The sequence below is a fragment of the Ornithodoros turicata genome, chromosome 3, assembly GCF_037126465.1.
Source record: "Ornithodoros turicata isolate Travis chromosome 3, ASM3712646v1, whole genome shotgun sequence".
In the NCBI taxonomy this organism is placed as follows: domain Eukaryota; kingdom Metazoa; phylum Arthropoda; class Arachnida; order Ixodida; family Argasidae; genus Ornithodoros; species Ornithodoros turicata.
This window is the reverse complement of record NC_088203.1, coordinates 9,195,244-9,212,993: the sequence shown is the minus strand read 5'-3', so window position 1 is coordinate 9,212,993 and position 17,750 is coordinate 9,195,244. Positions and strand designations below refer to the sequence as shown.

General features: G+C 47.6%; 1 protein-coding gene and 1 long non-coding RNA gene across 2 annotated transcripts; one reads left to right on the top strand and one right to left on the bottom strand.

Annotated features, from left to right (window-relative positions):
• Positions 1-545: 545 nt before the first annotated feature.
• Positions 546-10,414, bottom strand: LOC135389859 (flavin-containing monooxygenase 5-like). Its single transcript, XM_064619894.1, has 6 exons — positions 9,873-10,414; positions 8,909-9,162; positions 8,285-8,552; positions 3,239-3,526; positions 2,195-2,497; positions 546-1,502 (listed from the first exon to the last, which is right to left on the bottom strand). The coding sequence occupies exons 1-6, from the start codon at positions 10,008-10,010 to the stop codon at positions 1,104-1,106; spliced, it is 1,650 nt and encodes a 549-aa protein (XP_064475964.1). The 5' UTR covers positions 10,011-10,414; the 3' UTR covers positions 546-1,103.
• Positions 1,986-15,149, top strand: LOC135389860 (uncharacterized). The gene is made up of 3 exons (XR_010421605.1): positions 1,986-2,061; positions 2,157-2,353; positions 14,724-15,149. It is a non-coding gene; the product is annotated as an uncharacterized LOC135389860 (long non-coding RNA).
• The last annotated feature ends 2,601 nt before the right edge of the window (positions 15,150-17,750 follow it).

Sequence of the window (17,750 nt, the reverse complement as noted above, 5' to 3'; positions counted from 1 at the left end):
GTGTTGCACTGCACATTACAAAAGCTGCTTGCATGCAAATCATATCCCATTACCTGTGTGTGAGTGTCGTATGCCGCAAAAGCCATATATGGTCAGTACACATGACAGTATACCTCCAGCCAAGTTTACGTGGACGTCCCAGAAATGCCCCAGCGCCTACTCTCGCCTCCGGGGGGACAACGCACCCCCCCCCCCCCCCTCTGTATTCTTGATTTACTTTCTCTCATCTGTCGTCTCAAAAAAGCTTCCTTCTGCTTCCTGCTGCCCGAAAGGTGTCTTTTTGATACCCCTTCAGGCAATCTCAAGGGACAACTGCCCCCCCCGTAGACGCCGGCACCGCAAAAGAACAAAATACAAAATTTTATTCATGCAGATGAACGTCTTCTTCGAGTGTTTTACTCTGGGTTTTCCGGCAAATACGTCAAGAGGCGAATTTGCAAAGATGTGAGCCCGACAAACCACCGGAGCGGAACGGCTGCAAGAGAATATTGACGTGCTGCGGAAAATTACATGAATGCCTTTGTCATGTCGTGAAAAGAGCGTACCTTTATTAAATAACAAGAAACTGTTATGCGTACATATGTACAAACAATGAAGTGCTTCAGTCCTGTACATGGGAAGACACACACTCGTACACGGTATAAAACTATACTTCGTAAAATGCATAGAGAAAAACATTCCCGCTGTTATTTTTAGTTGAGATGAGAAGACAACACAACTTGTAAGTGTGTAGTACTTACAACAAATGTGCTTCTTTTTCCCTGATTTATGCTCGCAATACTGAAACACGATTGATTGATTTTTATTTCCTACCATAGGTCAACCTCGCTAAGAGATCCAGTACGCAAATCATTCTGATTCTGCAAGAGAAGGGGACCTCAATCGGAGCTCTGGCGTGTGTCTCACAGTAAAAGCGGACGCAGCTTCCCGGTCTCCGGTCCCCGCCTCACGTTGGAAGACTATAGACAGCTGTAGATATGTATTTCATAGTGGCGCTTTGAAGAGATGCGACAGCTTCTCAGTGAGGACTGCTTCCAGCACTCTGAGCACAGTATGCCGCAGTCCAGGACAGTAATACGCGCAATATTATGGGATAAAATACATTAAAACAGCCAAACTGCCAGATAAGCCAGGCACAACATAAAGAAGGCTCCAAGAAGCAACGTTCCCAAGGACTCCACAGTGCCCAAGAGGTCTTTGCTGCTGGTCGTGTCAACCTTCCTGGTTTCCAACGCTCCGCGGACGCGCTCTTCGTACGTCAGAATGGCTTCGCGTGCTCCGGGCCACGGATTAGGTCCTTCGAGCCTGTACTGGTAGGACAAAGATGGCCCCGCTGTTAGGTGCCAGCCTAGGACAGGGTCCTTGATGGCTATCTTCGGCACGTTAGGCTTCACACCCAGTTCGACCGCGACTTCGTCCAGGTAGTCGATCCAGTCGATCTGCAGCGTGTTGCGTGGACCAGCGAAGTAGCGTGCACGACACCTGTCGTGATAGTCTTGGATCTGCGTGAAAGATACGGGGCGGATCGTTAGCAAAACGAATGATATATGTAACGCCATTGAGATGCAGAAGGCCCGCTTAGTGCCTCTACTTATTCCTTCGCCACGTAGACGTACAAAGTCGGGATGTCGTCTGCTCCATCCAATCACCGCAGACGATTTCAAGCACAGTCTTTTTGTGGCTATAGCTATAGTGGCTGCCCATGTGGCTGATGACGGCTCATCTCCATAGCTACGTCATCCGAAAGCGCGTTCGTGATTGGGGGACTCTTCGTGACCAGGTCCGCGAACTGCCTTCAGAATCCTGCTGAATTTATGTCATTGCACTCTAGAACGTACCTCACATTGTGCTCTCCCAAAACATTGTTTCACCGTGTGACGCTGTATTGTCATAAAATTAATTATTAATTTTGAGATGTATGACGTTACGAGGTGTCCAACGATCAACTGGCAACATTGCTCCTCGAAGTTCGACTCGCGTTCCTCGCTACAACTGCTGGCAGTCTTCCAGCGTGGGACGGACAGCGGTGACGCCAGAGGTCTCGGTGAGCCTTCGAGCGAGGTTGGTTTACAATACGAAACAAAATAACAAAATAAATGGACAATTTGTTTTAGTCCGCAGTGCCACTTTTAAGCGGTAAAGCTTTCTTTATCCAGGTGGCTTTGACACGTGTCAGTGTGTATCTGGGCCTTACTTGTTCCCACATGCGAATGTGCGAAGGCAAGCTGAGCTTCCCCGAGAAGACCCTGGAAGCCCACCGACTCTGAATCTCGGACACTGGCAGGAGGGCTCCGATGGGTTGAGCAAGACCAATGAGGGCCAGTCCGGGAAGATCCGGAGGGAACACCAGGCGGTAAGCGTCCACCCGATTCTCCTGTACGGGCAGCACTTGATCTCGCAAGAAAGGGAAGTAGACCTTGTAGCCCGTCGCCAGGATGATGTCGTCCACGGGAGTTTCCTCGCGGTCGTCTTCGAACATAATGCCATGCTCACGGATCTAAGACGGAGGGGGTCAGGTGATGAAAGAGAAAAAAGGGGTGAATGAAGGGAAAGGGAAAATGAAGACGACGCGTAACGTAGCATAAGCAGCAGTGTCTTGTTCACGCGTAATAAATGTTCATGAAGGTTCAGTCATCCTCACTTACACGCTGGAGATAGGAGATGCACTTTCATTACTGCCTAGACGACCCTCGCCCGATCTTGAGGAAGCTGCTGGGACACTGGCCGGTTGAACTAAGGCCACGAGCGATCGGAATCCTGATTATATTTCTTACGAATATCGCTGCCCTCCCACATATACATCGCTGTCTTTCCCATCTCCTCTCTCCCTCACATGCATGTAAAAAAATACAAACATACGTGTTTCCACATACAAGTGGTCTGGAGTCAAGGGGGATCCAGACAAAGCGGCATTACGCGCGGGTAAGCTGGTGGATCATGTCCATATGATGAGGAAGATCCAGGATCCGTGTTCGGATCCAGACCCTCCCTTTAGGGTGGGGGTCCTTTGTCGAAGCGCGTAACTGGGGAGGGGACAGGGGAAAACTAATGTTTAACCTCATGGGGGGACGAGCGCCCCCCACCCCAACTAGATACGCCACTAAAGTTATGAAGTACAGAAGCGACGTATCGATCTATCAGTGGATGCCCTGGAATGCTTCACACATCAACGAACATGGGCTTACCGGGATCTAATGGAGAGCCACGGAAAAGACCCGAGGTAAGGTCGTGTTCTCACCTCTCGTATGTTCCCCTTGACGAGTACAGTTCCACTGAGTATTCTGTTGGGCAACGCATCGTTGACCATAGGATGCTGACCAAAGATGCGATGCTTGGGCTTCAGTCCATACGCGGCATGGTCGAACTTCTGATTGATGAAGTACTCGCAGAACCAGCAGACGACCTGGTAGGGCATCCTGTGGAAGAGCCAGTTGAGGAGACGCGTCGTGTACTGTGCGTCGAAGGGACGTCCCTGCCGACCCACGCGGTGGATGATCCAAGCACCTCGACGGGTGCTCAGGTATACCTGCGACAGCGTGGGAAATCACGTGTTATCTTCTTTTTTTATTCGGTGTTGTAGCACCACGAAGCAGCTGTGGCTCTTAGCGGTAGACACAGTCAGCAGGAAGGAACAGTAGATAGGTCGGATAGTGTATGCGGTTGGTAATGTGCGCCAGTGCGTGATACTTCTTTCTGTACGACTTTTGCGAAACTTGTGAAAGAACGCGAATGTATTCTCTCTTCCCCCAAACATTCCTAGACACATTTTTACTTCCCCTACCGTAAACCAGTTGACGCGCAATTTCATAAAAATAGTTTTGTCAATAGCGTATCTAGACCTCCGTAGACTATTATATACTCCGTATACTCCTATACTCCTATATACCTCCGTATACTATCTAGACCGTAGACCTCCCCCCTGTTTGTAAACAAATGACGTCATAGTGTTCGACAGCGCCACCAATTTGGTAGAGTTGAACTACGCTCGAAGCTAGGGGCGAACAAGGTCGCGCCCGAAAGCCACGGTCTTGAGGGAATTACGGTGGCCCCTGAAAGGGACGCGACCTTCGGTCCTAGTTTTCTTTCAATAGGAGGCAGCGAACAAGTGTCCATTCGTAGAACCTAGCGATCATCTTCCGATCTGTTTCGGTTTCAGTCTGTCTACCAACGTCATGATGACGTTTCTCGGGTAGAGGTTTATAAGTGTCCATTAGTGGAACCCTGCCCTCCCCTTCCGATTTTTCGGATTAAGTGCCTTTCTCAAATTCGGGAGGTAAAAATCGGGCGCTATTTCTAAATTTGTATTACGGGGAGAAATCGGGCCATAATTGTGCCTCCGGGTGTTGTCGAGTGTTCCTTGTTTTCTCCTCTTGTCTATTTAGTCCTCTCCTAATATTTCTTTTTTTTTTTGTGTGTGTGTGGGTGACCTACCAGCGGTAATCCCCGAAGGCATAGACAGTACAGACACAAATGGGTGTAACGTAACTGCTGGGAACGTAACTGACCTATTCTTACATATGTGTTACACGTCACAGTCTGGACGTGGAAAGCGGTCATCAAGGCAGCTAGACTTTCTAGACGAATGTCGGCACAGTTCCCTATGAAGTCGGCCCATGACGCATACTAATCCCACTTGCCCCCCACTCCTTCCTGCTGTCTTCTCTCCATCTGTCCACGTCTGTACGCCGCTCATAGCCACAGTTGCTTCGCGGCGCTAACACGAAATTTAACGCTACGAAAAGCAGGGCAGGGAGGTAAGGTAGGATGCAGGGCATGGTATAAGGTTTGGATTGATCACGTGACCAAGTGTCTGTCCACTCACAGGGCAGCAAGAAGGGAGAAACCACGTGCGCTATCACCTTGAAATGTTGCCCCTTATTTGGCAGAAGGACCAACGAGGTCGCTCCATGGGCAACAGGGGAGAGAAGGAAACTGGAGAACTACGCAGACAGCTGACCGGCTTGCATAGCGTAAAGTAATGACATTGACTGAGAATCTTTGCACTTTAGTGCCCCCTGGAGGATGCTGTTCTCGATGCTATATAATGCAAGGGCGCGAGCTGGTGCTCCATAAGGGTGCAGCGGTATTTCGAAATAAATAAATACACCGAGGAACGTCACTCCAAGGGCGCTGCTTCGTTGGCATCGCAGACGAGGACAGCGTAAATATTCTTGCAGAATCTCGAACAGGCACCTCCTTGTCGACAACGAGTGAGGTCTGCCCGTGAAATTAATGGGCAAGCTTCTCACGGACTTTGTCAACTGAAAGAAGAGCGTTGACATCCTTGAAAGCAACTGCACATGCATATGTCACTGTCAAGGCTTCTACCTAAGCCACAGTTGTGAGTAGGAGAGGAAATTTCCCGTTTTTCGAAAAGCAAATGCAAAAGTTGTACGCGTTGAGGAAAGTATGACGCAGTTCACGCGCTGCGAACTTTGCATTTGCTTTTCAGAAAACGGGAAATTTTCTCTCCTACTCACAACTGTGGCATATGCGCACGTCAACCAGTCTCGGCGTCCGTGACCTATGTGGTGCTGCTTTTTTCCCCTCACAAATAGAGCATTGTTTATAATACCATCGAATACTAATTATGACTACTTGTTGAAAAAAAAAATCGGTCGTGATTGACTATCAGGTCAACAGAAAGGAATCTTCTTATTGTTTGGCGCAGCGCTTCCTTTCTGTTTCTTTTTATCCTTATCATAGACGATGACATCTCAAAACGATAAGAGCAAAAAAAAAAAAAAAAATGTTCGTGCTCATCATGCCTCTCCACTCGTGGAAACCGAAGTGCCGTGACGTCACCGGTACTAGCCAATCTCGAAGCGCATATCAAGTCCTACGTTGGGTAGAAAAAAAAAAAAAAAAAAAAAAAAATATATATATATATATATATATATATATATCGAAAGCCGAGAAACATGGGACACTATTGTGCAGAAATCGATGTCACAAATCGTGGAAATCAGATCATTCGGGAATTCGACAAGAAATCTTCATCTTCATGTTGGCAAGTTTCACACATTAAATGCTCTTCAGATCTAGCTACAGTCTCCTGAAACGTCATATTCCTAATACATAATAGGCTACAATTCCATTTTTCATGCAAGAAGCTAGCGTAGAAGAAAACTGTCCCTACTAAATTACGTGGCAGCAAGTACCCAGAAACGTGGAATCGTGGAGTGTTCTGAAGGTGCCCTAGAGGGACCAATCCATATAGGCACCAGGCCTTCGGGTCTAATTTTTTTTCTTTTCGTTAATGTGTTCGAGCGACCAGGAGAAACAGTGCACTAAAGAGTGTGTACATACGTACGAGCACAAAGGTTTCGTGTTTAACGTTTCGTAAACGCCATCCAGCAAGGTCACGTGATCTTGCAAAACCCGCTACTCTCTGATTTGAATATGAAATGCTTTCTTGGCACATACACATTCGCATTTTTTTGTTCTCCGCCGCAGCCCGTTTCAAAATACACAACTTGTGCGGATGACATTGAACGACTTGTGCCATAATTTCCGACGTAATTTGCTTGCTACAAACAACGCGGCGGAGAAAGTTCAAAATGGTCGGACATTTTTATAGCACGAAGAATGAAAGGGTGGCCTTGCACTAAATTTTAGCATCCGCGTACATGTGCGTTCCCGGCGTTCATTGCAGCTGAATACTTCCGTCCCCGTTGTAGCGATGAGGATAGAAACAAAGGTTTGCATATTATACATATTTACGTGTGTTGACGAAAGCCAACATGCTTTCGAAATTGGTGTTCGCAAATGAAATTGGAGCAGAGAAAGTGCTGGCTTCAGTCACCGGGTTCTGTGAATGTAAAGCTTACACAATGTGTACGCAGAATACAGGTTATGAAATTAGTTGCGTTTCAGTACTGTTTTAGGGAAACGTTTCATTGTGGGCTTAGAGAAAGGAATTGCATGAACCGCTACAGTATTCGCGTTGGCTGGGTGATTCGTCCGATGCTTTTCGACATTCGTCGACTAATTGGTGAATTTTTTGTTTGTATTTGCTGGTTTCTTCATTATTTCTGTTTCATTTCATGTGACTTAGAAAAGAAGCAACATGAAGCAAAAATACGAGATCTCCCTTCGTCAGCACGCTGACGAGTTCATAGTATGCAAAACGGCAAAAGCATAGGAACACATTCGAGCAAGTACTAGCATATTCGTCGTGGCTTTATACCAGCTAAGGAAGTTACGCCAAAAAGCTTTCCAATTTAACTCCACATTTGTCAGTCATTCAGTTTTAATTGTTATTCAATTTTCCAATATAGACAAGCATTTTAACACACGATATGAAGCGCAGAATTTCAATAAAAGTCAGTCTGCGTCTCTGCCATCGCAGACGACAGAAACAATGCAGAAGAACGACGCTAACAGGAGCACGTCTGCAACGCGCGAGTGCAAGCGGAGGTCAAGAAGCTTTCAAATTCTAAATATTCAATTTTTCAGCATAGCCAGACATCTTTAACGGACGATTATAAAGTGCACAACTTCAATAAAAGTCGGTTTGCGTCTGTGCCATCGCAGACGACAGCAACAATGCAGAAGGACGACGATAATAGGAGCACGTCTGCAACGCGCGATTGCAAGCGGAGGTCTCGTCAATAAACTTGAAATTTTTAAATATTTAATTTTTCAGCATAGACAAACATCTTTAACGGACGATTACAAAGCGCAGTACTTCAATAAAAGTCAGTCTGCGTCTGTGCCATCGCAGACGACAAAACAAAAGCAGACGACGCTAGCAGGAGCACGTCTGCAAGGGCGGCTGATGACCCACCGGCCTTGCGGCCCCTCTTCCGTCCGGGATAGACGCAAGTGCGTAAAAATGTGGGTCATCCCCTCTCTCCTCCGGTGACCGTGACCGCTATCCTATATTATGCGTCTAACGGCCATTCCCCCCCTCCACGGAGTTCCGTTCGGGAAAGGCACGAAAGCGAGCACTGATAATCGGCAAGCGAAGATGTTTTTTCTTCCAAAACCTTCACATTGTGTCCAGCTGGGCGTGAATCGGATAGACCAAAGTCTGATCCACCCAGAAGGTCTGAGGCGATGGCGATCTCAATGAAACATTTAATGGCATTTCAAAGAGCTTCATCAAAAAATTGCTCCCAGACTTCATAAAGCTATAGGCTCTATGCGTGTTTGTAAGCTGTCTGTAGCTATAAGCTGTTAGAGCGTTTGGCATAATGACCAAGGATGGGCAGCCTTTTTTTTTGTCTTTTTTCTCGCTCGTAGCCTGAAGGTATGATTCTGTCATAAAGAGTTCACCCACCTGCTTGGCGACAGCGGAGAGCTCGACGGCGACGTCTCCGCCAGAATTGCCGACACCGATGACGACGATGTTTCTGTCTTCGTATCCCTTGGGTCTCTTATAGTCGTGAGTGTGTATGATACGTCCTTTGAATTTTTCCTGGCCCGTGAATCTGGGGAGCAGTGGGTAGACGTGGTGGCCTGAACACACCATCACAGCGTCCACAACTTGGCTGCTGGTTTTACCTTCGGGGTCTTTGACGGTCACTTCCCACAGGCCGCAGACTTCCCTGGATGACGCGTACATTTAATCGCACATAGCTGGCAGTAATTTCAACAAAACACGCAACCAGTTGTCATGGACTGTTTTTTTTTTCTCACGAAAGCTGCTATTGTATGTAGTTCAAACTGTGCTTTGGGCATGTTAGTAGTCGACTGAAGTCATCATTAAAAGCGCTAAAAAGACGGACAAACTGAACGAATACAAGACACAGAGCGCCTATGATATTGAATGTAGTCTGCATTGCGATAACATTACATTTTCCTAGAAATTAAACTGTTACATCACATCGAATTAACGATTGATAAGTGGATCATTAATGTTATACTACTCCGATATTATTTCAAGAACACGAATTAACCTTACCGTTTCTTGCCACAGGTCGGTTCAAGGTCGAGGACCTCGTGTTTGAGTTTGACGTATTCCGTGAGTTTGTAGTGTTGGGCGTAATCTTCAATGTACTTTATCATCATGGAGTTGTGCATGTAATTCGGATAATGGGCAGCCGGGGGAAAGTCGCTGAAAGCTGACATCTCCTTGCTGGAATTGATGATGGTGGACTTCATGACGGATGCTTGACCTTGTACGATCTCGTCGGAGTAGCGCCATAGCCCGCCCACCTGCACATGCATAAACATCATTACCACCGTCAACTCGATGTAGCTATAGAGCGAGCTCTTTACTGTCGTCTGTTTGTCATACTTCACTGTCGTCTGTTTCGTACACCTCACTGTCGTCTGCTTCGCATGTTCCACTGTCGTCTGCTTCGTCTACTCCACTAGCGTCTGCTTTATATACTGTCGTCTGCTTCGCATACTCCACTGTCGTCTGTTCCGTTGTGCTCCACTATCGCATATTTCATGTACTCCACTGTCGTCTGCTTCGTACGACTTACGCTCCGTTACGTTTTTTATTTTATTTTATTTTTTTGCAACAAGGGTATGTTGGCCATAAAGGATTGACAATTAAGGTAGTCGCTGCCGGGAGCTGCTTTTAGTGCCGCTTGTTGAAATTCTCTAATTACAAGATACCATAACTCACGTCGAGTGATGACTGGTGGTCCACTGGCCCAGGTGATTATAAAGTTATAGCGTGTAATAGTTGATATTAATAGCGTGTAATAAATGTGTAATGCCCCATTCGCTTCCACTGTACTCACTGACACCAACGTTGCAACCGAGTACATATTTCACACGCTAGATTCTACAGGAAGAGTGCCAGAAAACGATCGTCCTGGAATACCTGGACGCATCAGTTGGAAAATACGTCCCAAAAATAGTCCCCACAGAAGTATCCAATAATAACGAAAGTGCTATCAACTTTCCCTTACATGATCAGACTTTTCGTAGCAGACGACATCGAGCCCTTCTTCGAGACACGCCTTGATTGCTGTCAGACCACTGGCTCCAGCCCCGATGACAACGACCCGTTTCTTGGCTTCTGCAGCACATTCTTGCAAATACTCCATGGCTCTAGATCATATGCGGTGTACGTGTCGTTTCCTACAGGCGCACACATGCACCCAGTCACACACACACAAACGCGCGCACACAGAGAACAAGAGCGGTCGTATACGGCGAGGAAGTGGCCCCCCGAAACTGTCGACCTGTCTTATACCCGGAAACTCTGAACTGCTGCCGCACGCTCTCCGCTTAGCGCTCGCCTCTCTCTTGATTCAGATGGTTGCCGCTGCTTGCAGGGGAATGGCCCTTCATTCTCTGTGGGATCGATCATCGCTCTCAACTCTACGTAGACGCTTTGGTGTCAGATCGTTCGGTCAAGGTTGCTTGATTTGGATGGCAAGTACAGATAGTTTAAGTGGTGCGAAGTATCAGTGGGGATGTGGGTAGTATCAGCACAATGTCATCGTCATCGTGTTATTATTGGTGGTGGTAGCCAGCAGAAGGATGGGCAGTTCATAGCGGAGACATGGAGAGTATATTAGCAGAGGTATGGGCAGTAACGGGGAGTATATACTAACAGAAGATAGACGTGGTAGACTAATAGACGTGTAAGCGGTTGTAGTGGTAGCAGAGGGGGAGGGATATGGGTGATACGAGGATGGGCACGGGAAGTATTGTATTAGCAGAAGTATGGCAGAAGATGGACGGCATTAGGAGTTGGGTAATATTCGAAGTCAACCACTCAAGACAGATGTATGATATTCTGCACGGAAGACGGTAAAAATAGCGATATTTTGACCGGTTACCATACGGGATAGGTACCTAAAAGACAGAGAAAAAGAAGAAGAAGAAGGGGTGAGGACATAAGGAAGCTGAAGGACTAAGCTGGAAGTTGACTTGGATCCCTTCTCACGATAATAATAGCGATAGTAAACCATTGTGGCACTTGCCTTCGCAATGGTATAGCTGTATCGGTGGACTGCGTTAGACACAGCGGATGTCGAGCAGAGCTATAAAAGACAGAAGAGAATAGAAATATCAGGTACCATATTACTATATACATAAAAAGAAGTTGCGCTCAAGCTGCGGTGTGACGTCACCCATTTTCGAGACGACAGAGCACAGAATAGCGCAGCATGCTCGCAGACGGTTTCGCACTAACCCTTTTCTCGTCCGTGTTTTTTTCACTGAGCCAGAACGAACCCATTGGAACCTCGATTGGCGCTCGATCGCCCTTAGGTTCTATATTTGAAGCAAACGGACGCCAAAAACGCTATCGTGGTGCACTGTAAACTGAAAAACACCCTTATGGGTGTAAATGGCTTGTCCTATAACTCACACAACTTTTTACACCGTATGGTCTGGAACACACTTTTTAGAGGGTGTATTCTGTGTAAAACACACTTTCAAAAGATGCTTTTCCTTGAAAATGCCTTCTTTTGCACCCTTTCAGCGCCCTTTTAGGAGGGTGTAAGATTGTTAAACACCCTCCTAAAAGGGTGTATAAAAGGTGCAAAAGACGGCGTCTTCAAGGAAAAGCACCCTTTCAAACGGTGTTTTACACAGAATACACTCTCTAAAAAGTGTGTTCCAGACCATACGGTGTAAAAAGTGGTGTCAGTTACAGGACAAGCCATTAACACCCTAAAGGGTGTTTTTCAGTTTACAGTGATGGTAGTACTGCTTGAAGAGCTCGCCGTTGTCGGCCTCACAGAGGTGGGTAACGTCACGACTAACGCTCTGGGGGCAATGTGCGTCCTGGGCCGACTTCTGAGGGAACTTTGCCGACACCTGTCCGACAGCCGTCTGAGGAAAACCCAGGAAAAAGCCCCACACAGCACAGCCGGCTCCGGGATTCGAACCCGGGCACCTCCCAGTCTCGAAGTGACATGGACAACACGCTAACGTTTTAGTGTGAAATGGGCCTCATGCGGTCACTTGCTGAACAACGTAGTAATCACCCAACAGATTATCTCTTTCCTGTCAGTCCGTTTTTTGTTTTTTTTGTTTTTTTCCTTCTCGAGAAACCTTGAAAATGCGAAAATATTTCTGTTCCGCTTTCGCACGCTTACTTAGTTGCTCGTCTCGTTCGAACTTGGAGCAACGAGGATATATGCTGTGACTTTCACGTGTTCACTGGCACGCAAAGTAGAAACGACTGGAAGATTAGAGTCGTCAACCAGACTGCTGGACCCGCCTTTCTGCCAAATAGTGGTAGTTTAGCAGGGGCGGATTTAAGGCACAGCATCATGCAGGAGATAGGGTTTCTACATAGAGAACACAGCCGTATGGGGGGGGGGGGCGGTCGCCCCCCCTTAAATCCGCCCCTGAGTTGTAGACTAGTATTACATGAGCTGGATGCGGTGCTGGAGTAGGGTGCCTGCCCCCTTGATGTATCTGCCAAGTTTGAACATAGCGAGGTGCACGAAAGGGAGGGTATACCATCTATCCACATCCGTACGCAGCTCATATCCACAGTTCCTTCGCGGCTGTTAGTGCCGCGAAGGAACTGTGGATATGAGCTGCGTACGGATGTGGATAGATGGAAAGAGGACAGCAGGGGGAGGAGTGGAGGACAGGGTGTTGGTACGCGTCCTGGGCCGACTTCATGGGGAACTGCGCCCACATTTGTCTGGAAAGTCTGTCGGAAAACCCAGGGAGAACCTCAGACAGCACAGCCGGTGGTAGGATTCGAACCCCTCCACCTCCAAGTGTTCAGCACGCTCTTGACTTGGTCTCTCCGGCGAGCGGACGCTATCCCACTCGGCCATGCTATCCCACTTTTTCCACACACGGCCATGTCGGGGGCAGGGGGTATGTAAGAAGGTATGGCGGTCCGTGGACGACGATGAAGACGCGTGCCTCTACTGCTTCACGCCACTGCGCCTGCCACTGGAGGATTAAAACAGCAGCATCGACATTAAAGAGTATGTGGACAACTGAAAACAGCAACTACAACGTGTTAAAAAAAGAAGAGGAAATAAGAAAACGCGACACAATGTTGCTCACCCCAAGTCTTCCTGCTATCACCCAATAAATAAGCTATTTAGAGCATTGCCGGTGGTTCAAAAGAATGGTGATGCCTCGCATTCCCACCGTGTGGATAGTCCACGCCATAGGGTCCGGGCCGGAGGGTCGCACAGACCGACCTAATGTCATCACTTTGCTTTGATGCAGAGGTCGCATATAGAGATGGAGACAAGTTGAGGAGGGCCAGGCCGGCTACGTGACAGTGGGAACGTGTACAGGAAGGTTGATAGAAGCGTGCATGATAGAGTTTCAAGAATATCGCAAGATGTCAATGGCAGGACTACTAGAAGTGTCACTGGCCGTTCAGGTGCCTATACCCGTATACTTTGCGTTCCTGGAGGCCTGCATGCGACACAAAAGCGAGAGAGACTCTCAGCACTCGCTCCCAGAGGTCGGCCCTTCCGACTCCTGCTCACTCAAGCTCAGCTCAGCTCTCCCTCAGCTCAGCGTTTGCTCACTCATGCTCGTTACATTCGTTACATTGAGCATGACTGAGCATGCTCATAAGTGTGAATTTTGTGAAGTATATCAAGTTCCTCCGTGTAGCAGCTGCAGGCGCTGTGACCATGACACTGCCCTTAGTCGATCCATGGTGTTATGCTACTATTGAAACTGTTCAGGATATCGAGAATGTCTCACTGGACAATTACGATGTTTAGATTGATAGTGGGAGGGACTTATAGTGGCACTCGTCCGACTGATCTATACATAGCACCCGGGGTAGTCCGGATACTTTCGTTACCTTTCACCCTCCGTTTGCTCACTCATGCTCATTTACTCACTGCTCAGATCTTGATATGCTCACTCATGCTCACTCACTCCCCGCTCACTCGAATTAATTTACTTTACGTTTCATTTTACTCCGAAGGGGTTTCGACTTTGATAGATGTGGTTGATTGCGGCACAAACGCATTATATTGCACGCTAGAGTACTGAGGAAACAACTAAATTTTCTTCGTGTTGTACTTGGCGAGATACAAAGCCCCGAACGTATTCCCGCGTGGAGCCGTGGAGCTGTTACGTCAGAGGAGCAGGAGCTTCGGTCGTTCCTATTGGTTCTCGTAGGCACGTGACCTTTCCCGCGGTTCATCATTCGCGGAGATGCTTGCCGTGATGCCGCAGCATTTGGTGTCCGCAGTGCTGTTCTTCTGCACGTCCATCACCCCACATCACCGCCTTTGTTGGAGAATTTCAAGTGCAGCTTCGCATCGATGGAAACAATAGACTTTTACATTTGTCGTTGGCAACGTAGGGGAAGGTACAAACGGGTATACCTGTTGGGATGTCCAGAGACACATACGAATAGTAAGACTTGAGACTGCGCCCTGGAAAACCACACACCAGAGGACGACAACGATGGCGCTAGAGCCACTAAATAAGCTTCAAGATGGCGCATATCACGAAGTCTGTTGCGATCACGACCCCGGTCGTGGTTGTGATGAAGACTTCGCGATGTTCCCTAACGCGCTTTCTGATACGGGCGCTTGGTGTCGAGAAAGCAGACGACACACTGTTCTGCATATCGTCTGCAAACTGATGACGATGATGATTGGTGTCTTTATGGCGCATGAGCAACTTCGGCCATAAAAACTGAAAATGGGGGATGCGCCAGGGGATTCTACGTCTGCTGATGCAAATGTAAGCTCGTAAACTGTTGCAGCACACACTTGTCACAAAGCATCCACTGGCGCTGTCCTTAAATACGTGCGCGCTTCAATTTCAATTTCGGGTTATTTTTCTTAACGCAGGGAGGAGAAGCAAAAAGCTTTCGAATACTCATCGGTGAAGTAGAAGAAGAGAAAGCAGCAACTGCGGCACATAAGAATCTCCTTTGACGATGAAGAAGAAGAATTTGACGAACCGCACTTCTGTCTTCGAGAAGCCTATTCCTATCACCTTGGGGGTCTGAGGGGCATTTGAGCTCCCATTTACGATCCTGTATGATCCAACTCACCTTGTCTTACTTCCCACTGTGTTGACAAACGGGGTGGAAACTACGGCTTGGACAAATACTGTGTACTCACTTCGTCAAACAGCAAAACGGTTGAGAGACAAAAACACAATATGACAGCGAAGTGATAGCAACCCTTTAGGAATGTCACAGACCTACAAGTTGGCGGTTGAAGAAAGAATGACGCACCTATATTTGCGGGTGCGTGCAGCGAGTGTGCCTACTTGACGTGGCTTGTTGTATGTAGAAATCTCTATGGTGGGAACAGAGCAGTGAATGTGTTTCTCGATCGATGTTCAGCAAAGCGTTCGTGCTCGAACTGTCATTCTGTTAGATGTTACGGTTGACCTGAGAGCTGAGTGTCACTGTCATGTTAGTGGAGAACATCACCATTCATGACAAGAGTGTGGCGTGTGAGGTTATAAGGGACATAGGGGTTCTAAGGTGTGTTTACATGGGGGGGGGGGGGATTTCACCCTGTGTTCCCTATCGAACGTACGAGTTCAGAAAGGGGGTGTTGAACCCTCCTCTCCCGGCCGCGCCACTGCCTGCACGTTTGTGTTTATACCTTCCAACAAACCATATAGTGCCTTCTGGTAACAAGATCCATAACTGGAATTTGCACACAAAACTACACACGTGGACTGTTCGTGATAACCATTGTCCAAAAAGCTTATTTTTACTGTCACTCGATAACACCCGACTTTCACGCCGTACGGGAAATAGCCCCCTAATTCTTTCAGATACGCGTACTCTAACAACGAGGCACGCGGACGAAACACGAGACAACCTTTTATGGTCTTTTCCTTTCAGGCTTGGAAAGTTGGAATGCACTTAGCACGACATACCTACGCAATCGGGCCGCAGTTTAAAGACCGAATACCCCGCTTTGTAGGAAAGGGCTGCCATCTTCGTCAGGTCAGAGCTCTGCGTCAGGTGAGAGACGTGCTTCATTACGTCACACGTTGGGGTAGCGGATGTTGACGTCAAGAGCAGCCCTTTCCCGTCATTGTCTTGGAGGAAGTGGCGGAATCTAACGGGTTCCCGTGCAACGCAGTTTCAAAGGCTTACCTGAATCCTCCACGTACAGGTGGCATTGCTTTTCCGCAAGGTGGCATGGCGCGTTCTGACTTGCTAATCGAAAACGATCATAATGACCGTTTGCACGAAACTGTTTGAGGGAAATACTCACCGAATTTTCCACTCAAGCATTAGTGTACCCGGTGTGCATCAGGGGTGGGTAAATGCCCTCACGATCTTTGCCCTCACCTCAGCTTTCGTACCGGATGCTTTTCCTCACCTCACCTCATTTTCGGAGAATTTTTTTCTCACCCCCATCACCGTATTATTGAAAGAATTTCCTAACCTCAACCTTTTCCCTGAAGATGTTGCCTCATCTCACCTCAACCTCCTTTTTAAACAATTTTTTGAAAAACATTCCTCACCTCACCACCTCACCTCAACATTTTCCACAGCACTTTTACCTCACCCCGTCTCACCTCAAAAATTTTCTGCGCTGAAAGTTGCTGCTCAAATGGATTTAATGAATGGAGGGGGGGGGGGGGACGTAGGGATTCGAGCGGTCTGCCTGCCTAGATTGGCGGCACGAGGCACGCAGGCACGTACGTAAACTGTTGACGGGGAGTTACATGTTTTATATACAAGTTGACGCAGTGTGTACCAGAGACTCAGAATTTTGCAAGGCCCAATCCCCAAGCTTTACATAGTAAACGTTGTCGCTCGAAACAACGGTTGACGTGTGACAAAACAAGTCGTCTGCTGCCTTGGCAGCAATTCTGTTAACATCATCATCGTCTTTTCGTCAACATCAACATCAACATCTGTCACTTCGTGTTTGCGGATATGCATTGAAATATATCGGTTGCAACGTGAAACTGAACTAAGCGCGCAGTTCACAAGATCACCTCTGGACAGTACTGTCTTCGATGTGACTCTTCGTTGGACTGAAAAAAAAAAGCCGGTGAAAAACTCGTTGAAAATTTCCTTCAAACAGTTTCGTGGAAGCGGGCCCTGAAATTAATCTTTCGAAACGTTTCCGGTCATGCGGACTCCAACTGAACGTCCCACGCGCCGTCCGTGCAAGCCCCAGCAAAGATAAATATTTATGACACAATTAGAACGTTTTTCTTTTTTTTACTTTGGACAATTTTCGTACGGGATATACGAGGGGCGTTCAAGTCAAACCAGGACTTTTCATTTTTCGCAAAAGTAAAATGAACTTACAGGCGAGAAATTAGTTTTATTTTTTGTCCCAGCGTTTCACGAAGGCCAGGTTGGATGCCAGCAGCGTAGAAATCCTTACCGGCGCGTAGCAGCCATGATCGAACTGCATTCTTGACCTCATCGTCGCAGCTGAATTGGCAGCCCTGGGCTCTGAGCCGCCCCGGGCGGGGTCGTCCTGCACTGATGTACGGCCGTCTCAGAACCGTTTGCACCACTCAAACGCTTTGCTGCGGCTAAGTGTATCGTGGCCATACTGAGCCTGAAGTCTTCTGTGAATTTCAGATGACTTTACGCCTTCATTCACGAGAAACTTCGTGACAATTCGCTGTTCGATGTGCGCGCTCACCTCGTTGTCGGCCATCTTGTCCAGCACGTGCCTTCTGTTTTGCAGAAATTTTGGACCACCATATATGGTGAATGCGGAGGCCTGTCGCGTGTGAAAATGACGAAAAAGAACTAGCGCAAGCCATTTGTACACTGAGGAGACAGAAAGTCCCGGTTTGACTTGAACGGCCCTCGTATATAATTTTATTATAATCAATTGTTGTCGTACGACGTCTTCATGGTACTAATAGCGCAC